Source organism: Neopsephotus bourkii, unplaced genomic scaffold (assembly GCF_033783945.1).
Source record: "Neopsephotus bourkii isolate Nb327-2 ecotype Australia unplaced genomic scaffold, CSIRO-AGI_Nbou_v1 NB_1574, whole genome shotgun sequence".
Taxonomy (NCBI): Eukaryota; Metazoa; Chordata; class Aves; order Psittaciformes; family Psittacidae; genus Neopsephotus; species Neopsephotus bourkii.
The window spans coordinates 2,164,492-2,185,914 of NW_026902050.1; the positions used below are offsets into that span (position 1 = coordinate 2,164,492).

General features: G+C 58.5%; 2 protein-coding genes across 3 annotated transcripts; both read left to right on the forward strand.

Annotated features, from left to right (window-relative positions):
* The first annotated feature begins 595 nt into the window (after positions 1-595).
* Positions 596-6,691, forward strand: LRRC15 (leucine rich repeat containing 15). 2 transcript variants are annotated; one of them, XM_061371489.1, is made up of 2 exons: positions 596-1,633; positions 4,351-6,691. In XM_061371489.1, the coding sequence occupies exon 2, from the start codon at positions 4,356-4,358 to the stop codon at positions 6,081-6,083; it is 1,728 nt and encodes a 575-aa protein (XP_061227473.1). In that variant the 5' UTR covers positions 596-1,633; positions 4,351-4,355; the 3' UTR covers positions 6,084-6,691. The 2 variants fall into 2 exon arrangements, with proteins under 2 accessions (XP_061227473.1, XP_061227471.1); XM_061371487.1 differs by lacking the exon at positions 596-1,633 and adding an exon at positions 1,678-2,723.
* Positions 6,692-8,211: 1,520 nt separating this feature from the next.
* LOC133222054 (uncharacterized) lies at positions 8,212-20,333 on the forward strand. Its single transcript, XM_061371398.1, has 4 exons — positions 8,212-8,519; positions 9,038-10,669; positions 11,471-11,667; positions 14,376-20,333. The coding sequence occupies exons 1-4, from the start codon at positions 8,508-8,510 to the stop codon at positions 16,885-16,887; spliced, it is 4,353 nt and encodes a 1,450-aa protein (XP_061227382.1). The 5' UTR covers positions 8,212-8,507; the 3' UTR covers positions 16,888-20,333.
* Positions 20,334-21,423: the final 1,090 nt, after the last annotated feature.

Below are 21,423 nucleotides of genomic sequence, written 5' to 3' on the forward strand. Positions count from 1 at the left end.
GGGCTCAGCATTCCCCTGGTTGGTGTGGCTGGAGGTGGGGAGAGTTCCCAGAGCACTGCTGGACCCTGGGCCTCCTGCAACACAAAGCTTGCTTTGCCCCATCCAGCACCGTGCAAACTCCCAGCTATGCGGAGCAGCCTCCCTCTCAGAACACTTATGTCACCCTCAATCACATCCACATGCTGTCTCGGGGAGCTGCCTCTTCCCTCCAGATGTGCAGAGCGTGTCTGTGCGGCTGTCCCAGGCTCTCACACCTCCTGCTTCCCTCCCCTGTGCATAGCCTGGGGCAAGCTCCTGTGTGCTCACCTCTGGGAGCGGCTCCCTCCCCACTGTGGGTGCGGTGCACGGGATTGTGCTGTTACTCAGCCTTGCTTTATTTTTAGGGATGTCTTGAAATCAGACTTCTCCTTCCCAGCCAGGAGCTGGAGCCAGGCTCGCAAAGCCTGGGTAGAGGCAGCTGGGATTTTGGCAGGGCTCCTTTGAAGCTTTGGGCACTCAGTGTGGCCATTAGAACCATGGCCTGATCACCCGCCTTGCTGGGGGGCAGGGTGTTTGAGGGTGCCCACCACCACATCCCCGTCCCTCTCAGGCCATGCTACTTGGAAGCCGCTGAGCCCAACATTCCTTTGTCGGACTGGCCTTGGGGTGGTGTTTTTTCGGAAGTGCTGGGGTTTAATTCCTGTGTTGCCTTGCTGAAAAGCTGTGTGCTTCTGGGATGAGTCAGAGCCGGCAGGATCCCGGCAGCGCTGGCAGTGGGCAGACAGAGGCGGTGATAAGGACGTGATAAGGCCATGAGAGCCTGCTCTTGTGCCAGGGCTGCAGGGAGCAGGCAGCTCCCAAGCCTGCTGCCTGACCTCCAGCTGCACCGCTGTCAAGGAAACGGGAAAGTTATTTTGGGAACCGGATTGCTGGGAAAATCTGCTGTGTCAATAGAGTGTGAGCTAAAACACTTGTGGGTGGTGTTTCCAAAATGCCCCTTCTGTGTGCCCAAATGCCTGGGCTTTGCCCCCGGAGCAGGCAGGGAGCATGGCTGGGGACAGCCCCAGCCTTGGTCCTGACTCCCCATCCAGGAAGGGGTCCATGGCCATCTGGCATGTCCCATGGCAGCTAGGATCCCTATGCAACCTACCACATCAGCAGTGGTTGACTCCAGCGGAGGTCCCACTCGCTACCCTCTTCCCACGATCCCTGTCGCCTTCCTCTGAGCCTGGCTGAAAACCTCTCTCCATCCCTTGTCTGCTGTTCATCCTGGTCTGGTCCCCTTCTTGAGCAGGACGCCTCATCCCCTGCACTGCCCTGTGCCCTCCGAGCCCTTGCAGCATGTCAGGACATGGGGCTGCATGGGGATGGAGGCAGCGTCCTGCCCCCTCTGCAGCAGCCCCGTGTTGTTCCCATCACGAGCAGCTTGTTAGTGCTGGCTGGGACATGAGCAGGGGCTGCTGCAGCCGGCGGAAACATGGGTGGGCTGAGACGGGATTAGACATGGTCAGGGACATTCCAGCTGCCCCGTGGTTAGCACGGGGCTGCCCTGGCTCCGGGAAGCCCGGAGCATTCACGCACACTGGCTCTCCATAGTTGTTTCCGCCCCAATATCCGTTCCTGGCAGCTGCTGGACAGGGGCTGCCCGGGAAAGGTGGGTGACGGGGTAGTGACGTGGGCTAGGTGGTGGGGACCCAAGGCACCCCTGTACATCCACGTGGGCTGGAAGGGACAGGACATGGGTGGCAGCAGGTACCCCTGAACAAGTGGATGGGACAGGCTTGTACCCTGATTTCTGAACACCCCTGAGTGTTGGGATGTGTCACCCATGTGTCAGGGCTGCTGAGGATGAAAAGCAGCACAGGGGCTGTAGCCGTGGCAGCCCCTGGGAGATGACAGCACGTACCACTTTGGGGTTGAAAGGCTGCTTGCCGTTGATGCTGAGGGGGTCTGTTGGTGCCCACAGGCATGACGGTGGCAGTGGGAGGTGATCTGGCTTGCCGGGGCTCTCTGGAGCAGCCTGCCCTCTGGCTGGCACCAGCAGTGCTACTGACCCCTGTTTGGTGACCACTCCCTGGATGGGCTGGGCAAGGTATCTGTGGGACAGAGCCCTGGGGTGGGTGCCTGAGTTCCTGGCCTGTTTGTGGTTGGGATGGTGAACCCCAGGCAGGGTCAGTGTGCTGGGGGGAGCTGCCTGCACTGCTGGCCCTCGGCTGGGGCATGGCCGGAGGTCCTGACACTGGCAGGAGCCATAGCTAGGGAGGCAAGCACTGTGCATGTGCTGAGGTGATGCCATGGGGCAGAGCAGTGTGAATGTGTGCTAGGAAGGGCAGGATTGTGCCATGGGATCTGGCTTTGTCTTGCCTGCCATCATGGACGGGGGCACCCACCCCTGTCCCACCAGGGACCAAGAGGGGCTCCCAGGACAGAGCTGCTATCTGGGCACTGGCTGACATGAGCCCCCCCATGTTCATGAAGCCATCTGCTTGTCTTCAAACAAGAGCACTGGGGTTCAGGAGAGGGAAACCCAAAACTCCATCCTCGAGAGTCTTGGTCTGTTTGCTGAGGAAACAGGAGTTGGAAGCAGCTCTGCTCCAGCGCTTTCCCTAACCCCGCCACTGCCCCTGTGCTGATTCATTGATTTGGACGGGTTATATACTGGGAGGGGAAGCATGAACCACACTTGGCTCTCTTGTCAGCTCAGAGCTGTGCTCACTCGGCACTCACGGCTGCAGGACACTCGGGTAAGTCTCCTCTCCTCTACTGATCCTGTGAGTGGCCCTGGGCCAGGGGGACTCCTGGGACAGGTCCAAGGGGTGGTGGGATCTGCATGTTCAGCATCGTTTGATTTGATGGAGATGTTTGTCTTGCAAGGGCTCTCCAACAAAGTGAGGCGACACTGTGGGAGCTGAATTAGTTATACAGGCAACGTATCTTAAATGATAACCAATAGAGAAAATGAAGGGGGGCAAAGTAAGATTATGGGTGGCTGAAGTTAGGAGCAGTGGGATGCTGAGGGGCTGAGTGGTAAGGGATATTCAGCCCCTTGGTCTGTAAGCTGCTTTTTGTCCCTAGAAGAAAAGAGGAGACAAATTGTTTTCAGCTGTCTTTCCTGAAGGACGCTCCAGTGTGGATGCTCTCTGAGCCGCCTTACCAGGGAGTGACATGAGCTGGGCTTTGATGTGCAGTGTTTGGGGAAGTTTATAAGTGGCTTGCTATAAACAAAGCTGTTCTTGGATGCAGATTGTTTCCATATGGAAACATAAACTGTGCTGGCTTGCGAAGGGTTCCTCCCTCCCTGCCGGAGAGTAAGCGTGTTCCCTGGAAGGAGCCCAGAGCATAGGGCAGGGGCTGTGCCCCATCACCCTGGGGTGCTGTGCCAGCTGGGGCACCACGCCTGGACCCTTGTGCTGCTGGATTTGCCCGTTTGGCTGAGCTGTGCTCGGGGATGGGGGGACACAGGTTTTCTCCATCCCTTGTGCCACTTGAAGCTGTTAGCAGGGACTGCTCCATGCCAGCCTGGCACAAGGCTGCTGCTTTAACCTAGGGAGGGAGAAAGCTCCCAGGCCAGAGGAGGGAGGAGAGGGTGTCCATAGTGGCCATGCTTTTCATAGGGTGATGGAGGGCCTCACTGCAAAGCCCTCACTCTCCATAGGCTTTAGAGTTTTTTTGGGCACTACCTCTGGGACCCACCTGCACACCAGACACCCACTCTCACAGCCAAAATTGGCCAGGGCTGAGACCTTCTGTTGGGGATGAGGTGCAGACAGGGCCACCCGTGTACCCAGCCTGAGCTGGGCAGCAGGCAGAGGGTCCCACTGACCCAGGCTCCTGCAGGACTGGAGCTAAAGCATGCCCTGGCAGGGGGTGCCAGTGCTGCTTTTGGCTCCACAACAGGAGCTTAGAGCCAGGAGGGTGCTTGAGTGTGCTGGGGAGCGCCTTTCTTCTTGGCCCTATGAAGCATTCCTGGGGCCCACCCTGCTGAAGGTGCTGCGGACCAGCTCTGGTGAAGGTCTGGGCTGCTCGGTGGTGCCAGGCCAGTACCTCTGGTAGCCGCTCACCACACTCACTACAAAACAGGAAACCACACTCCTGGCCACTGCAGGAGCTGAGAGAGGGAGACGCCAGCGATGCCACTAATAGCTGTGGTATGGCAGCCAGGCACCACAGCCCCCAGCTCTGTCCTGCCCTGCACTCCTGCCTGGGTGCCTGCCCCCAGCCTTTCTTGCCCACCCTCTTCTGCCTTGCTGCCGTGCTGGGGGCAGGATGGCCACAGCCTTGGTGGCCTTTCCCAGGAAGCAGCACCCATCCCTGGTGGAGGCCCAGGGAGCTGGGGAACTGCTGAGCCCCCGTGCTTTGTTTTTCCTGCAGGCCTAATGGAGCAGGGATTTTGGCAGCGGTGGCTGCTGCTGCTGGTGGGCATCCAGCTGGCCAGTGGCCAGTGCCCAGAGCAATGCCAGTGCGTCCGCACTGCGCAGGTGGAGTGCTCCGGTGCTGGCATCACTACAGTCCCCAGCCCCATTCCTGAGAACGCCATGACCCTACAGATCATCAACACCCTCATCACTGAGCTGGGCGACGCATCCTTTGGCAACGCCTCCCTACTGATCGGGCTGCGCATCGAGAAGAACAACCTGTCGCGCATCAGCCCCAGGGCCTTCCAGCACCTGCCTGACCTGCGCTACCTCAGCCTGTCCAGCAACAAGCTGCAGGAGCTCCCCGTGCAGGTCTTTGAGCCCCTGGGCAAGCTGGAATCTCTACTCCTCTCCAGCAACCAGATCCTCCAGGTCGAGCCTTCCCACTTCTCCCACCTGAGCAACCTGAAGGAGCTGCAGCTGCACGGGAACAACCTGCGGGAGCTGAAGGAGGGGGTTTTTGACCAGCTCACCAGCCTTACCAAGCTCAACCTGGCCAGGAACAACATCGACCACGTGCCGCGCCGGGCCTTCGAGCGGCTGGCGCGGCTGCAGGTGCTGCGGCTCTATGAGAACCGGCTCCGGCAGATCCCAGTGGGCACCTTTGATGGGCTGCCCGAGCTGCAGGAGCTGGGACTGCACCAGAACCAGCTGGAGACGCTGTCCCCGGAGCTATTTGTGCACAATGGAAACCTGCAGAAGCTCTACCTGTCCAATAACCTCCTCACCACCCTACCGAGCGGTATCTTCTTGCCCTTGCGTGCCCTTGCTAAGATCACCCTGCACGTCAACCGCCTGCGGGACATCTCCCCCGGTGCCTTCGGGCCTATGCCTGATCTGCGGGAGCTGTGGCTCTATGATAATGAGCTTTTTACCCTCCCCACTGCTGTCTTTGGCAACCTCACCCAGCTGCAGCTCCTGGTACTCAGCAAGAACCGGCTGCGCTCCGTGGCACGGGGTGCTTTCCAGGGTTTGGGAGAGCTGCTGGAGCTGTCCCTGCACTCCAATGCCCTGCGCCGCCTGGATGCCCAGGCACTGGAGGGGATGCCCAAGCTGCAGAACATCTCCCTGCACCACAACCAGCTGCAGATGCTGCCGCGGGGGCTCTTCAGCACCACCCCAGGGCTGCAGCACCTGCAGCTGCACTCTAATGCCCTGGAGTACCTGCCTGCCGGCATCTTCTCCCCTCTGGCTGCCCTGCGAGAGGTGAAGCTGCACAACAACTCCTGGCGCTGTGACAAGGGCATCCTGCCCCTGCGGGGCTGGCTGGAGGACAACCCCCACAAGGTGGGCGAGACACCCCCCCTCTGTGCCCAGCCCCCTTCCCTGCGGGGCACCCCCATCGCTGGGCTGCCGCAGGACCAGTTCCTCGTCCCCGTGCCCTCCACTGCCTCCCCTCATCCCAGCACCCCTCTCCCTGCTGGCCCCTCTGAGGTGGCATTACCGGAGGGTGCCTGGACGGAGCCCTCCATGGGGGTGCCAGTCTCCCCACAGGAGGATGAGGAGAAGGAGGAGGAAGAGGGGAAGGGGCAGTGGGGGCTGACAAGCACACAGAGTGGGGTGGTGGTGGCGGTTATTGTGCTGGTGTGTGCGGCCCTGCTTGCCGCTCTGGTGGCTCTGGTGGTCTACGGCTGCAGGAAGAAGAGCCACGTTGTGCTTATGAGGATGAAGGCGCCCAACGAAGCATGAGCACCCAACAGACCCTGGGGTAATGGTACTGGTGGGGCATTCTCTCCCCAAGGGGCCAAGGGACATGACAGCGGCTCTGCATTAGCTGCCCTTGCTGATTGGGATGGGCCACAATCTCTGTGCGTGCTGCATGTCCCTTGTCCTGCTCTGCTTTGCCCTGCCCTTGTTCTGCAGTAGGATATCCACCTGGGTGACCGCCCACGGCTGCCCTGTTCCCAGCCCCTCCCGCCTCTGTGCTCATCCCCTGCCCCGGGGGCCAGCAGCTGCGGTACCGAGAGGGGACCCCTCAAGCAGAGAGCCACAGCCTAGCCACGATGGTGCTCAACTCAAACAGCAGGACTCCCTTGTCCCTCACGTTGCTTTGTCCCCTCTGGTGCTGCCTGTCCTTTCCCCGCCTGCTGCCCGCTGCTCCCACCATGCCCCAGCCTCTGCCCCCGCCCTGGCAGGAGCCGCACACCCGGTGCTGCCCTGCCCTCGCCGACGGGCTGGGCGCTGCTGCCGGGCTGGCACACCCGCACCGCTCCACGCTGCCGCCCTGCCCGCAGGCAGCCAGCACCTTCCCTGGCCCGCACAGCCTCCTGCCTCCTCCTTGCTGCCTCTCCTGTGCCCCGCGGTGTCCGGGGATACCGGCCCCTGCTGCGTGCGGGGGACTTAAAGGGGGGGAGGATGGGGGTGAAGTATCTGCAGGGGCTGCATCCTTATGCCCGAAGGCAGCGGGAGCGTGCCGGGGCTGCTCCCGATGCACCCCATCCCTAGTCCTTGCTGCCTCAATACCCTGTGCATCCTCCACCAGCTAGTGAACAGCCTGGCCCTGCTCTGCCTTCCAATGCTCCTTCCTCTTCCTCCCGCGAGTATCTCTCTGTATGTGCCCAGCCCTGCTGCCTGCCCCATCCCTGCTGCCTGCACATCCCTCGGGCAGTGGGGATGCTGGCAGTGCACAGCGGGGGGGTCAGCAAGCTCTGCTGCTCTGCAGTTCACAGGTGGGTGCCTCACCGTGCCCCTGCAGCATCTGCACCCAGCTCTCACCCTGCCTGCTCCAGATGTAGCATGGCCACAGAGGGCTCCAGCTCACCTCTGCACATGGTTTGGTGGTGTTGGTCTGCCTGGGCATTGCTGCCATGGGATGAGTGCCCCAGGAGCCAGCGCAAGCACAGGAAGCACCACACTTGTGTACATGTGGGATGTTCCTCTGGGCTGGGACCTGCATGGCAATGGGAGACACGGGACTGCCGCGGGGCTGTCGGGTGCTTCTCTGTGACCTCTCCATTAAAGTGCAGTTGTCCACCCCCAGTGCCAAGAACTGTTTATTTGCTCCTCCACTGTGCACAGCTGGAGAATGACCCAATGACCCAGCAGGAACAGGAGGTATGCCTGATCTTCTCTCCTAAGAAATGTTTCTTTCATATTGAGGAAAAGTCCATACAGCCTGGTGGGGCTAGGAAAGGGTTAGTGGGCTGTGGTTTCACAGCTTGTGCTGGTCCCTGGACTCCAACCTGTGGTGCAGGACCAAGGAGGGCTCAGCCATCCAACAGCAGGGGAATAGCCTTTGAAGAGTGAGCTGAGATCTCAGCAAGCTTCTTGATGGAGACACTGACTGCCTACTGCACACTTTACCCAGTGCCAGCCCAGGGTGGTGGGGAGCTCGCATGGCTCCCTTCAGAGGTGGCTACTGCAGGCTTGCATCAGCTGAGTTCCTCTGTGCTCACTGTGTGCTCCATCAGCCTGGATGAAGTGTCCCTCCTCCTTGCCTCTCAGAGTGCCCCCGTGGCATGAGACACAGCCTGTTCCAACACAGGCCCCTGCAAAGCAGCCCTCACGGTGGTGTATGCTGCTCTCCTAAGCGGATTGCAAGCTCCCAGGGAATCCAGATGGTCCACAGGCCCCTGTGGCCATCCCATGGCCAGCTGGGTGCACTTCATGGGATGCAAAACACATGATGCATCTCAAAGTCCAGGGTGGTCCACTCCCCATGGCATTGCCTTGCCTTGCTAAGCTGTGCCTGGTCCCATCTCTCATGCAAGAGATGTGTACTAGCACTATTTCCCAGTGAGATTTCATGAAGTCTAAGGGAAATCTCAGGGGGAATCAAGCGTGCTGACCTTGGTGTGGGACTAGTGCCAACTGAGACAGCAGCACCCTGCCACCGTCCCCAGGCCAGCGGATGTCCGGGGCCGAGGCCTCGCTTCCCTGCCAGGATGCTCACCGGCAGCTGACTCTGGCCTCGCCTCCCATCCCTCTGTGACTGGGTTATTTTTCGAAGCGCCCCAAGGGCGCCGGTTGTTGCTGCCGATAAGCAGCGAGGGGCAGCTCCGCCCCAGCAGGAACAGCTCCCTGCAGGTTTCCCATCTGCCCCAGAAAACACTGTTTCATCTTGGTGAGCAGCCTCCCTGCAAACCTGCTGCGAGCTCTGTGGTAGGCACCAGGATGCTATACTCGGTAAGCGGTGGCCATGCCACTCGGGCAGCGTGGGCGGCCTCGGGTAGGTGGGAATCACTGTTGGCTCTGGTGGAAACAAGTGGGATGGTGGAAAGTAGAAAGGCAAAGCCAAGCCCAACACTGCTGTCGAGCACTAACCAAGTCCAGGATAGCCCCACTCGTGAGTGGTGTCTGCAGATGGGCATTGCTGGTGGTGGGTAGCATCCCCTCACGCACGGACCTTTGGTGAGGGTGGCACCACCCTTGTTGTGACAGGGTGGGCTAGGGTGGGAGTGGGATTCAGAGTAGGAGCCCTGACGCACCGCACTGGGAGATTTGTGAGGGGAGCACTGAGCGGCGCAGGCAGCTGGGGCTGGAGGGCTGCCCCCATGGCCAGGCAGCTGCCCACGCCGGCAGTGCCCCAGAGATTGCTCCTGCTGCATTTTTGGCCGTGGAAGCCACTTCCTCATCAGTGCCTGCCTGCTGGTACAGATTTCTGCCTCACTCAGGCAGAGGATGAGGCTCGGCTCCTTCTCCAGTGCAGGCTGGTGTTCTACATGCTGCTGGGTCTGGGGTTCCTGCTGATGAAGGGGCTGCCCCTCCGCTGCCCCTCAAGCTGCCAGTGCTATGACACCTCCAAAGTCTTCTGCTCAGAGGAGAGGATGCGGGAGATCCCAGCGGGCCTGCCAGGGAACGCCACCCAGCTCTTCTTTGTGGAGACGGCCCTGAGAAGTGTCCGCAGTGGGGCTCTGGGCTCCAGCACCACCCTTACCAAGTTGGTCTTCCTCAACAACCACATCCAGGACCTGGAGGACGGTGCCTTTCAGGGGCTGCCCGGTCTCACCGAGCTGGAGGTGTCAGGCAACCCCTTGCCGGCAGTCAGCCCCAGGGTGCTGGCGGCTCTGCCCAGCCTCAGCAAGCTGTCCCTGGGTGCCAATGCCCTCCGCTCCCTGCAGCCAGGGCTCTTCGCCGCTGCCTGCTGCCTGCAGGACCTGCGCTTGCCGGGGAACAGGATCGAGGCACTGCCCCCCGGCATCTTCCGCCCGCTCCGGCACCTCCAGACCCTGGACCTCTCGCAGAACGTCCTGACCGAGCTGCCGGCAGGGCTGCTGGCGCCCCTCGCCGCCCTCCGCCTCCTCAAGCTCAGTGACAATCTGCTGGCGCGGCTGCCCCACGGCGCTTTTGGGGCGCTGGGCCGGCTGGCCGAGCTCCACCTGGATGGGAACCGGCTGGAGGAGCTGCCGGCCAGAGCCTTTGCGGGGCTGGGGGCGCTGCGGCGGCTGCAGCTACAGCACAACGCTCTGGGCAGCCTGCCCCCTGACATCTTCGCTGGTCTCCATAACCTCACCGTCCTCAGCTTGGAGGGCAACCGCCTGGCCACCCTGCCTGCCACCCTCTTCACCGGCACCCCTCGCCTCCTCCACCTTTCCCTGGCTCGCAATGAGCTGGAGATGCTGCCCCAGGGACTCTTTGCCAACCTGTCTGTGCTGCAGACCCTGGTGTTGTCATATAACTCCATGGACCACCTTCCCGCCGGGGTTTTCCAGGGTCTGGTGGAGCTGGCAACGCTGCATCTGAGCCACAACAACCTCTCCAGCCTGCCGGCTGGGCTGCTGATCGGGCTGCCCCTCCTCACTGCCCTGGTGCTGGACCACAACCGCCTGGCCCGCCTGCCTCCGGGGCTCTTTGATGCCAATAAGGACCTGGTGCGAGTGGGGCTGGGCAGCAATCCTTGGGCCTGTGACTGCCACCTTGCCTATCTCCTAAGCTGGCTCCAGGGCTTTGCCGAGCCCCTCACCCATGCTCAAGCCTCCTGTGCCAGCCCAGCTGCTCTCCAGGGACGGTCCCTGCTGGAGGTCCCCCACAGGCAGCTGCAGTGCCCGGGAGCACCGGGTGTCCCCCCGGAGGAGGGCTGGGACGGGGAGCATGGTCCGGGGCAGTGCACCTACAGGAACCCCGAGGGCACCGTAAGCATGGCCTGTGATGCCACGAGCTGCCAGCAGCTCACCCTTCGCCTCCCTCCTCCTTCTCCTCCTCCCAGGCAGGCAGCGGGGCTGGGGCCGGTGTACCAGGGTGCCTGGGTGCTGCAGTCCCGCTGTGGCACACTGCAGGTCAATGTGCTGGTCACCACACAGAGCGGGGATGAGGCCACATCTCCAGGTCTTCCCACTGTGCCCTAGAGCTCGGGCAGGCACCTTATTCTGCTCCACTCTCGCACTGGCAACCTCTGAACCAGCCCAGGAAACAGCACCCTGTCTTGATCTGCTACCCCTACCATGGTCACCAGCTGTCACTGAGCTCTCCACAAAAGCCGGGCTGGTAGTATTCATTCTTCCAGCTGTGTGCTTCCTGTACATTTCAAATATAATTAAAATATATATGTTATTTCTGTGTAACCAGTTACTATGGCAGTTACTACTGTTCTTCTGCCTCTGTCTACATACCTGAGCAAAATGGTGAAGGTTGCCGTGGTGCAATGGGGACTTGCCTGGGGCTGTGCATGTTGTGGCAGGGGTGCAGGTGCCACTTTCTGGCATGCTCATCCCTGCCTACTGCAGCTCCCCAGGCCCAACTCCTGCCCCCCTTTCCCTCAGCAGCGCAGAGACCCAGCTGCAGCCTGGCACTAACCCCCTGGCATGCATGGGTTTGGGGTGTCCAAGGGAGACGTGGCAAGTGCTGCCCAGCGAGGGGCACAGGCTGCCTGGCTGCAGGGGGGCTCCAGCATAGGGCTGTGCACTGGCAGGTCCCGCATCCGCCCCTGGCAGGGCTGCACCGGGGAGGCTCGGGGACCATGGAGATGGGGCAGAGTCCCCGCGGCGCTGCCCAAGCAGGGGTGGAAGGTAAGGGGGGTGCTCCCCTAAGAGAGCAGAAGCGTGTTGTGCGTACATTGACTTGTGCGTGTGTGCGAGGCGCGCTCCCGAGGCTGCTGCACCATCTTGCGGCCGCTGGGACACGGTTCGCTCCGGGACCAGTCCCGCCACGCACCCTCCTTAGAGCCATCACTGCCGGCCCTGCCCCGGCAGGGCAGCCGGGGTCCTTGCTTGGAGCTGTGCGTCCCTGACAGCCCTTTCCCCGGAGAGTTCGTGTCGTGTCAGCCCGACCTGCTCCGGCAGCGGGCTGCGATCTCGGCCGTGCTCTGGAGTTGTGGCCCCTTGCTCCTGGTAGGAAGGTGAGCAATGCTGCCCCCCGAGACACGGTCCTGCACGGCCACCCTGCTGCCTGTCCGCACAGGGGACTGCCACTGCTCCGCTGCCATCTCCCAGCCGATACTGCATGGCCACCTCAGGCTGGACCAGAGATGTGGCTGGCTGCAGCTTCCCAGATTCTGGCACAGCTGCCACGCTGAGGCATGGGAAAGCTGATGTCACTCCCACTATGAGCTTTCTCATTCACCCTTGGCTCCCACCACCCTGCAGCCTCTGGAGTAACCTGCCATCAAGCGAGTGGGGACCTGGACACACATGGCTTTGATGCTGGAAAGGGGTAAGGCTGCTGAAAATGTGCAGGAGTTTGTGTGGTTTTGAATCTGCCAGGAAAGGTATAATGAAACCCAGCAAGCACCAGCTGAGCCTTAATAAGAGCAGGTGGAAACCGATGAGGAAATGTTTGAATGCAATTAATGCTATTTTCCATTGAGAAGCAACGTAATTTTAAGTCTTTGCAACAAACAGGGCTTCTTTCCACAAGATGCGCTGCACCAGCCAGGAGCCTTGGGTGTCTTTGGCTTGTGCTAGGGTGGAGGAGAGCACAACACAGCTCCAGACCTGAGGCCAGCGAGGTGTGAAGGTATAGCACTGAGCCAAGAATCTGGGTGTCCTGCCACACAAGTCATCCCTGCTCCAAGCTTAAACAAATGGCTTCAGAGCAGCACCTTTAGCTATGTAAGCTAATTCCTGAGAGAGAAAACAACAGAATATTTTTAATAAGAAGAGCTTCAAATAGGAAATCTCTGTTGTGTTAGTGGGGGTGGTGCTGGTGGGATATACTGGGCTGCAGAGGCCATCGGCTACAAAACAGACTGGCCTGGAGATCTTCAGGTTTCCCTGGACGTGACGAGTCAAGTGGCGTCAGCAGATAACACCTAGTGAGTACGTGCCTGCATCCTGTCTGAGGGGTTTCAGCAACAACCTCCCGCACAGGGGGCACAGCTCCATTGCCTGCTCCACGGCCATCCCTTATCTCCCCACCCAGACCTGAGCTCTGACCTCACATGAAACCAAGCCCTGCGCCTGGGCTGTGGATAAAGAGCTGGCCAGGTGATGGACGCCTGTCTGCTGGCCTCACTCCTCGCTCCGGCAGCTGGACTCATTTGCAAGTGCTCAGCCAAGTAAGTGATGCAAACCACTGTGTTTTGCTGTTTAAATTGTGCTGGAAGGGGCTGCTCAGGGGGGGCTGTTGATGGCTTCCTTGCAGCATGGAGAAGGAGAGGCTTGAGCACTGTGAGCTGGGGCTGTCCCTCGGTGTCCCTGTGCTGCTGGAGGGTGGCACAAGTACAGGACCACACTGAGGTCCACTGCACCCAGACAGGGTGAGGGAGGGCTTTAAGAGCTTTGCAGTTCCAAATTGCTTATTTTCATGCCCATGCCCTCAGCCCAGCCACCCCCACCTGCACATTTAGCCTATGGCACTGCTCCTGCAGCTGAAGTGAAGCAGGCACTTAAGCACCCACAGACCCAGCTCCTGCACCCGAGTCTCTGTGGGAGGAGGATGGGCAGGGATCAGCAGCATCTTCTACCCTGAGGAACCCCATGGGGCAGCTGGCACATACATCACCTCCCATTGGTTCCTCTCTGAACCCAGTGGCTTTTGGCCTCCTGTATTTACTGACCTTTCAGCATTTTTAGGAAAAAGAAAGTAACTTTTCATAGCAAATCTACCCTCCCAGCACAAGCTTTTTGCATGGTCAGCTTTGATGGACACCCAAGAAGCAACCCACAGCCCTTCCCTTGCTCCCACCCAGGGCTGTGAAGCTGGAAGCTACAGTCCCAGTATGATGTTCATGGCAGTTAAACTTCAGCTAATGTGTTAGCTGAGTGTTTCCAAATGACTGGATGGAAGTGATGGGCTTTACATGACTGGTGGGTGTGCATCTGTGACTTCACTTCCTAACTGCAGGTCAGAGCCCTAAATCTTAGGTATTAAAGACTTCATTTGTGGACTCTCATTAATGTTTTAATGAGCCTTGCTCTAAAACTTGGCTGCTGCTCACAAGTTAACCATTTTTATCTGACAGAGCTGCATAACCAAGGCCAAAATACACTGCAATTAGCAAGAATCCTGAAAAGGAGATGCTTAGAAGCTGTGTTTTAAATGACCCCTGGACTGAGAAAAGCATCAATGAACTAGCAAGTGCATCCAGCACAGTGTGGGAATTCCAAGTAAACAAGGTCATCTGGTGTTGACTGGCTCCTGGGACCCTTGCTGATCCCTCATTAACAAGCACAGGGCTGTCTGATCCTGTTGTTACATGAACGGGCTGTTGCCCTGCTGAGTAACCAGACCCACTGGGGCAGTGCTAATGGGCAGCAGCACTGTGCCGCCTTCACCCAAACAGATGTTGAGCTACAGCCCAGACGTGGGAGAAGGAAGGACAGGGAACAGACAGTCCAGCCCTTGTTCCTCCTGGAGCGTCTCCCAGCGCCTAGCCACAAGCTGGCTCGCTCTCGCTTCCTCTCTGTCCCTGGATACCAACAGCAGCAAACCTTTGTAAAGGCAGTGTATATTGGCTTGTATGGTGTCTCCTTTTCTCACGAGTTATGATGTGTGAAGAGAAGAGCCCCAGGAGCTGAGCAGCTGTGTAGTACCACAGTTCATGAGATGTGGAAAGAGATTTTTATTTTTCTTCTTCGTAACTGGTTTTTACAACCTCTTTTTCAGGATGATGTACCAGCATTTCCTTTTCCTTTTCTTCCTTTCCTTCCATCTCCATAAATGCCAAGATCAAACCCTAGGTGAAGATCCATATGAAATGCCCAAAGACTACCAGGAGATCTACAGAGGGACAAAAAATGATGTCAAAGAGATCCCAAAGATCGCAAAGCCTTTCGTTTCTGAGATGATCTTTGTGCAAACCAGCATCACTGCTATAAGGAAAGGCTCCTTCAGGTACATGCCCAACCTGGTCAAGATTTTGTTTATTGGCAACAAGATCAAGACAATTGAACCTGGAGCCTTTGATAATTTGGACAACCTGAGGGACTTGGACATCTCTGGTGCCTTGTTAGAAGAACTAGCTGTGGGAACTTTCCAGAACCTCCCAAGCTTGCAGAGGCTGGAGCTGAGAGACAGCCACCTCAGATACATCCCCAAAGGACTGTTCGATGGGCTGGGAAGTTTGGGGGAGCTCTCCCTGCACATCAATGCCATCCCTTCTCTTCCAGAAGGCATTTTTGATTCTCTTGTCAACCTAACGTTTTTGGACCTGGCCAGAAACAGGATCACGACTCTTCATGGGGATGCCTTCAGCAAACTTGTGCAGCTGCAAGTCCTCCGTCTCTATGAGAATGAGTTGCAGGACCTCCCGGAGGGGCTGCTGGACAGACAGACAGGGCTGCTGGAGCTCAACCTGCAGAGCAACAGGCTCAGGGTGCTGCCACCCATGCTTCTGAGGAGTCTGCCTCACCTGGAGAAACTCCTCTTGGACAACAACCTCATCCGGGTTCTCCCACCTCAGGGCTTCTTTGGCTTAAACAAATTGAAACTGCTGACCCTGGGTTCAAACTGCATTACAGAACTCCCCTGCTGCCTTTTCGATGCCATGGCAGACCTGCGGGAGCTGGACCTGGGCAGGAACAGTTTGGCCACGCTTCCAGACAGCATCTTCATCAACCTCACATCTCTTGGCAAACTCGTCTTGTCCCACAACCAGCTAGCAGCCCTGCCAGGAGGAGCTTTCGCTGGGCTCAGCAAGCTCTCAGACCTCCAGCTGGACACAAATCATCTCTCTGCTCTGGATGATGAGGTCTTTGCTTCTCTCCCAAATCTGAAAACCCTCAACCTTCGGAAGAACCAGCTGGAGAGTGTTCCTCCAGGGCTTCTGGACCCCTTGAAGAAGCTCAGCTCAGTGTACCTAAGTGGGAACCCATGGAGATGTGATTGCAACCTCTGCTACCTGCACAGCTGGATCCTAAACAACAGTGAGAAGGTCAAATTGTCCACCCAAGTGTCATGCAAGAGTCCACCCCACCTGGCAGGGCAAGCAGTGACATCGCTGAGGGATGACCACTTAATTTGCCCAGCTACTCAGCCTATTTCGTCTTCTTTTACCCCATCTTTGCCATCCACCTCCACATCATCGCAAGAGATGTCACCCTTGCTGCCCACTGCAGCACCAGCCATGCTTTCCTTGGCAGTCTCTCCTGTCATGACAGTGCCAACCACGCTGTCACCTGTCGCCACCTCTGCCATGTTGCCATCCATGCTAACGGATGGAAGGCAACACTTCACCAGTTCATCTCCAGCTACGCCATCCAAGGCCTTCATCACCACATCCTCACCAGCTGTGCTGCCCAAGGCCTCCTTCACCACACTATCAACTGTGCTGCCTGAGACCTCCATCAGCACACCATCACCAGCTGTGCTGCCAAAGGTCTCCATTGCCACCCTGCCATCGACCATGCTGCACAAGACTTCTATCACCATGCCATCACCAGCTGTGCCAGATGAGGCCGTCAGCCTGTGTCCAACTCCAGCCATCATAAGCCTACAGCCTCCTGGGACCACCAGCTCAGAGCCTGCATTGTCCACTCTAGCTTATGTGACCACACCAGCACCAACCAGCCCACTGGCAGCCACCACCAGGCACGTGCCTCCTGTTCTGGTGTCCACAGAGAGGCCAGCCACCATCCCATGGATGACACCCAACATCTCCCTCATCTCGATGCTCCCTATGGCATTCTCGCCATCACCCAGGGCTGCTGCACAAGGCACGGTCCCGGCAGCGTCATTCACTCTGACCCATCATGTTCCTGTACCAGACAGGGATCAGGGCCATGCCACTGTGAAGGGCTTGTCCACTGCTGGCACCCAGCCCGCTCCCACTGCCCCTCAGAACGCTCTCACGACTGCAGACACCATCCCGAGCCCAGTGCCTTCCGTCCCCCCGGTACCAGACCACACGAGCCCCTGGCCACCCTCCTGGGTCCCCAGCAGCCATCATGCCTGGGCCTTGTCCGTGCTGTCCAGCCCACAGCAGTGCCGGGTGTCCCTGGCGCTGAGCCTGGCGGCACTGGTGCTGCAGGCAGGCTGCACACTGCTCTGGGGGATCCTCGCCTTTCTCCTCCAACAGGCCACCAGTCGCCGGGGCCGCTCAGTGCCACCGGTGAGGCTGCTGAGACTGCAAGCCCTGGCCACCCCAGGATCCCCCGAGCAAGCCTGGGCACCGCTTTGAGCTTCGCTGCCCTGCATGACCTGGGCAATGCCCGTCGTCCTCCTTTGCCGTCTGGAGCCACTGGGTGCGTATGTCGTAGGATGCGGACTGTCACCAGGGTGAGTGTCCCAGCACCCAGGCTGTTTTGGGATGCGTCCCTGGAGATGCTGTGCGCCGTCTGCCTCACGGGTCCTTCTGCCAAGCGACACTAGATGGCATCACGACACAGGCAGTATCTGCCACAGCCTGCCTAGGCCCACCGGGAACAGAGCGGGCAGGGTGACCTGTGGCCCTGGAGGTACCGCACCAAAATGCTGGAGAGCCCGGACCCGGCCAGCTGGAGACGTCACTAGACCTCCTCGCAGAAGCCTTGGGGCTCCTGCCTGCATCTCCTCCCCATCCCTGGCAGGTACCTGCAGGGTGCAAGTGGTCCTTGGGGAAGGATATCCCAAGGTTTCCTGCCCTACACCTTGGTTTCTTCCCCACATCACGGATGTGGCAGTGCCTGTATATCCATCACAACCCTCTGACCTCTTCCTCTGTCTTCTCTCTTTCCTCCTCACTGATATTAAAAGCCTCCCCTGCACCTCTGCTGTGCACTGAAGAGCTACCAAGAAGAGTATTTTCATCTTAGGGCTTTTCTTGCCATGACCTACCATGGAACATTCCTGTTGCTTGATGGAGTGTGGGGTCCCCAGTCAGTGCTGGCTGTCAGGGACTTGTGTAGGACCAGGTTTGCACACCCTGCTGCAGACAGTGGCATAATGATACAGTAGACTTGCTGTTCTTTCCCCTCTCAAATCTTATACCCCTGAGATCTGTTTGTAATGCTGCCTGCCCTGGCCTCTCTGGGAGAGTAATGTTTGTACGTGGCTGGCTACATGGTTCTTGTACCATAACTTCACCTGATGCTGAGCCCCAACTGCAGGCGTGGCACCAACTGGCACAGGAAGCTTGGGATGAACGGGCTAATGCCCTTCATAACCGAAGGGCTAATGTGTGCCTTTACCTCCACAGTCCTGGGCTGCCGCCAGGGCCAGGAAGGTGCCAAACTTCTACAACAGTGTCTGTTTCTTTGGGTTTTCTGCCACCACAGAAAGTGCTGAAACTGTCACAGGAAAGTTTTAGAGCAGGAGATCTTTTGAGCCGATGAACACAGGGGTTGTTCCTTAGTTTGGGTCTCTGCATACGTTATTTTGCTCTAGGCTCACTGTTGACTTTTCACCATGCCAGGCAAGCTGCTCCCAAATTTAATCAGCCCGCTCACTACAGGGGTGCAGGTGTCTATGTATCTCCAACTCTTCGCCTTTGGTGCTGGCGCCTGCTCCTTCCTGCCCTGCCTTTGGTGTGGGACACAGGGGCTGCCTGGCTTTAGGGGGTCTGAGGGAGCAGAACCTCTGAAAATCAATAGCCTGGACATGTGCTAGGCAAAGAGGAAGTGGCTCAGAAACCTCCTGGTGTGTAAGTTCCAAGTGCCCCAGCTCTCTGCCTGGTGCAAGACCAAGGGCGGGGGAAAGGTGCTTTTCGTTAGGGTATGTGCCTGCAGCTACGCGTTAAGGAGCTGGATATATGTCTTTGCTAAGAGCCTGTGCAGTGTTACAGGCCCTTCGGCTGCTCCTTGAAGTCCTGCTGACGGCTGTGAAATACGGGAGGCGAGCGCGGGGCAGCACATCTGGGCGGGATGGAGCGGGGCCGGGCTGGCACGGCGGGTAATGAGAGGCAGATGGGGGGAGGCAGTGTTTTCCTGGTAGTCCAGATGGGCTCGGCTTTATACTTGATTTAGAAGGTTTGAAAGTGGGGCCTGGCTGCTGGGGAACAGATCCCGAGCACTTCCCGGGGCAATGAGGGGGGGTCTCTGCTGGCTTTTCAGATATTTAATGGCCCAGCGCAGTCTAAACAGGGAAGTACTTCGGGGTGAGATTAGCACAACATAATCACATCTTAAAAGGTCTTCAGAGACACAAAGCACATCCGCTCTCATATTAATTACTTGTTATTAATAAAGCTGGGGTCAGGCTAGAGGTGTTCCCTCCTGAGCGTGCTGGTTCCCCCTTTGCAGAGCGCTGCTCTGTCTGAAAGCAGCACAAAGCCCCTCCAGCCTTCACCTGTGCCCACCCAGCTCCAGAAGCCAAATGGCCAAAATTCCTACAGCCACTTTTAAAACTAACTTGCCCCATAATACCCCCATAGCGCCGTGCCTTTCTAAGTGTCCAGAACACTGCCGAGTGCTGTAAAACAGTAATAGCCAGAGTGTTCTCAGCACGGGAATTTCCTGCTATGATTGATTCCTAATTTGCAATGAAAATATAGCCGCCCATGTTCCCAGGGCCAGGCTGGGCTCGCAGGCAGGAGTCGTCTCCCTCCATTGCTGTGGGGCTGATCCCTGGAGGGCCACAGCTGTGCTGGGAGGAATTAGCAGCTCTTCCCATTAGCTCGCCGTGGGAGGGAAAGGCTGAGAAGCATGCGGGATGCCGGGTGTCCTGGGAGTGATGTCCCTGGGCAGCCTCAGGGAAAACATGCTTGGATTTCCTCATCGCTGAGCAAGAGCAGCCAGAAAGCACGCAGGGATGGGGCAGAGCATGGGGGATCTGCACCGGGGAGACCAGGGCACAGGTTTGCTGCTTCGGAGCTGCAGCTTCTGCAATGCCAAGGGGAGGAGCCTTCCTCACAGAGGAGCGGGACATGGCCAGGAGAAGTGGCCAGGAGTGCACAGCCCAGCACACCCTCCCTGCTATGCTGCAGGCAGCCTGGGCATCCCTGCAGGACGGCCACTGCACTCAGCAGCACTCGATGGCTTTAAATCTGGATTTATCTGGTTTCTCTGAACTCAGGTAAGATTTCAACATCCGCAGCACCCTGTGGCAAGGAGTACCCGGGATTGCCCATGCACTAAATAAGGCAGCACATCACTTTGCTCTCCCTCTGCTTGCTGCTCCTTGAACAGGATGCTACTGGTTGTTGCACTGGAAAACAAAAGATGAGCATCCTGTGGGGTGTCTCCAGGCTGCTTGAGATGCTAAACCTCTTTCCAGTTGCAGTGACTGCCTGTGGTCCTCATAGTTAGCTTCAGGTGACAGCCAGTTAGAAGCAGGGACAAGACATCATGTGTGTGTTGTCCTTGTGTGGTGCTGGGACTGGGGGTCTCCAGCATGGCATGGCTGCCACTGGCTCTCTTCCTGCTCTGTGCAGAGGAGATGTGGTTCCCACAGCCCTGTCACTCGTGCTGCAGTACTGATTGGTAACCCCACAGGCCGTCAGCCCTACTGGGAGCCCCTGTCCCTGCCACCTGCCTCCGGTTCCCCTTCCTGCCTCTGGGAGCCCCATGGGCAGGAAGGGGGCTCATGAGCTACACCACTTTCTTGTGGCTGATGGGAAGGGGGGAATGAACACCTGCATGTGGGGATCTGCACAGTAACCCATGCAGTGAGCAAACCTGGGCCTCTGATGGGCAGGTCCCACTGCCGGCTTGCTGCTGGGAACCTGCCCAGCCCACAGCCATGCTGCCACAGCTTCCGCCAGGCACCCAGGTGCCACGCACCAAACACGTGCCGTGCCAGGAGCGGCATCTCCCCAGCTGCTGGTGTGGTTTAAGCCCCCATGCCTCCTGTGACTGCGTGCCCCAGCGGGGTTTGGGGCTGGGGGCTGGCTGCTCTGTGTGCTGTGGGCAGGGTCAGGTAGGACTGATTTGGCACCAGCTCCCATAGGAGCAGTACTGCCTGGAGAGGTGGGATGTGCCACACAGGACCTGCAGGGTGAGGACCCAAGCTGGGGCAGTCCCTGGCAGAAGCAGCTGTATCTGCTGGGATCAGTATCAGCCTAAGGACCAGCTGAGTAGCTATGGTATGTCCAGCATCCATCCATTCATCCATCTCCTGTTGTGCTCAACAGAGATGACCATGGGCTGGCAGTCATTGCTTAGTGTTGCTGCTGTGCCCTCTCAGTGCTGGTGATGGTTTTGAACACTGGCACTACTCCTCTGTGTGTCCTCTGGGTGGTCTCTCTCCCTCTCCATCCTTCACCCACATCATCCCTCCTGTGCCCACTCACGGTATCCACACAGATGTGTGAGGCTGCCCCTTGCTGTGAAACTCTTCGAGCCTCATAGGGAAGGAGCTGAACTAAGACATTCGTTCATCTGCTTTGGCCTTGGCATCTCCCAACCCTCCTGCAAAAGGGCTGCAGCCATGTCCCACCGGGGCAGGGGGCTGACCTCCTCCAGGGCAGCTGGGGCAGCAAGAGGGCAGTGGGCAGAGGGGATAGAGCTCAAAGGGGTGCAGGGCTGGCACTCCCAGCATTCTCAGCCTTGGCCTGCCTGCCTCATGGCTGGTGCTGCCCATGCTTTTATCCAGGATATGGGCAGGGCACGAGAGCAAGGGCAAGAAAAAACAACTGGTGCATCCTTCCTTGGGCACGGGGAGAGCCCAGAGGGGCGGAAGTTGCCTGTTTGTTTAAGGTGCAAACAAGTGCTATTAATCTGCTGCCTGTTTGTATTTCTTTAGAGCCCATGAGAGCCGGGGGTGGGAGGTGGGAACAGAGGGGGTTTCCCCTTTGTGTGAG